Consider the following 1,501-nt stretch of genomic DNA (forward strand, 5'->3'; position numbering starts at 1 on the left):
ACTGAAAGAATAGGCAGATCTGAGAGCAGCATTGGCATTTTTGGCTTTCTGTGCTGGTGCTGAGTCTGCAGAGCTGGTGGTTAAAAAGGGCTTCCCTGCAACTGGAGTTCCGGCATCATTGGTGGGGCTGTGTGGGTAGGCACATGCTGAGATGTGCCGCAGGGTCCTGCTCCCTGGCCCTTTCCTAGCTCGGTTTCCTTCCCATGGAAAGCAGGGTGGGGAAGGCGAGAGCGGAGCGTGTGCTGACAGGGAGCTGGGATGCTCACCCAGGCCTGAGAATACAGAAGTGCTCCTGGGTCCTGCAGTGCAGCCTTGGCCACTGAGGGCTGGGTGGGACTCCACCCGGCTGTTTTTAGAGCGGCTTTTCAGGTATGTCTGCCCTACAACCTAGAGCTATGACTGCAGCTCGTTTAAAATGACTCCTACTCACTTTCAGCAAAGTTTGGCAGGGGTGTTTCCAACCAACACCAGTGGTGGTGATGACAAGGTAGTTCCAGTGACCCAGAGTTCAGCTGCCAGCTCCTTATCCAGGGGCTCGGGCAGGTTCACACGCCTGTCCTGCAGCCTGTTTTGTCACATACATAAGGCTTTCATTAGCCAAGGCAGCTGCATTCACAACTCTTGATTGTGCTGTTGTAGATGTGCCCTTAGAGTAGATTTGGCAGTAAATGAGCTTATTATGAGTCTTGCTGGGTATTGCTTAATATTTCAGCTGTTAATTATATATCTGTGTTTTAATAGGTGCATTCTAGGTGCATGTGCTCTTCTGAGGCAACACGGGCTAAAAAAAACTATGCCCTAATCTAGCAGTTTCCCATCTGAATTAAAATTTACTGTTGGTTTGTCCAGTGAATTGCCCAGGTTTTTCTTTCAGTATCTAACAGCAGTAACTAACACCGGTTTCTGTTTGTTTTCATAGGCTACAGCTGGGAGGAAAAGATGTTTGGCTTTCACAAACCGAAGATGTATCGGAGTATAGAGGGCTGCTGTATTTGCAGAGCTAAGTCTTCCAGTTCTCGTTTCACTGACAGCAAACGTTATGAAAAGGATTTCCAGAATTGTTTTGGGTAAGATTCTTTCTTTAGTCAACATCCTGGTCAGTTGTGGCATTGATCTCCAAGCTGCAAACCTGATGTGCTGTTCCTCTTGCTCTGCAAGATTAGGTTAGCAGAGGTGAGTGGTGGGGAAATGCTGGCTGCAGCTTCCTCACAGCTTTCCTGGGCAGACCAGGAGGGGTTGGATCCTGTGTTGCTGTGTACAGTACCATTTGGTTGTTGATCTGCTGTCACTATTAATTCAGCAAAGGGTCAGGCTCATGCCTCTCCCATCTCACAGCACATGCAGGGATTTAGACCCTCTCAAACTCTGCGTTTTTTCCCTTGTTCTGTGGAGGTGTAAATACCCACACAAAATGATGAACTCTGCAGGTCCATGGAGGCTTTCTGTGGCCCTGAAGATTCGAGAATGTTAACTAAAACTTCCTGGCTAAATATTCAGCAGT

General features: G+C 48.1%; 1 protein-coding gene across 1 annotated transcript in view; it reads left to right on the forward strand.

Moving 5' to 3' along the window:
- The first annotated feature begins 924 nt into the window (after window positions 1-924).
- Window positions 925-1,501, forward strand: part of FAM60A (family with sequence similarity 60, member A) — a 5,553-nt gene continuing 4,976 nt past the window's right edge. Inside the window, exon 1 of the mRNA XM_009078418.1 lies at window positions 925-1,067. Within this exon, the coding sequence (XP_009076666.1) occupies window positions 940-1,067 (128 nt within the window). The 5' untranslated portion in view covers window positions 925-939. The remainder of the gene's footprint in view (window positions 1,068-1,501) is intronic.

Source organism: Acanthisitta chloris, unplaced genomic scaffold, assembly GCF_000695815.1.
Source record: "Acanthisitta chloris isolate BGI_N310 unplaced genomic scaffold, ASM69581v1 scaffold16067, whole genome shotgun sequence".
Lineage (NCBI taxonomy): Eukaryota > Metazoa > Chordata > Aves > Passeriformes > Acanthisittidae > Acanthisitta > Acanthisitta chloris.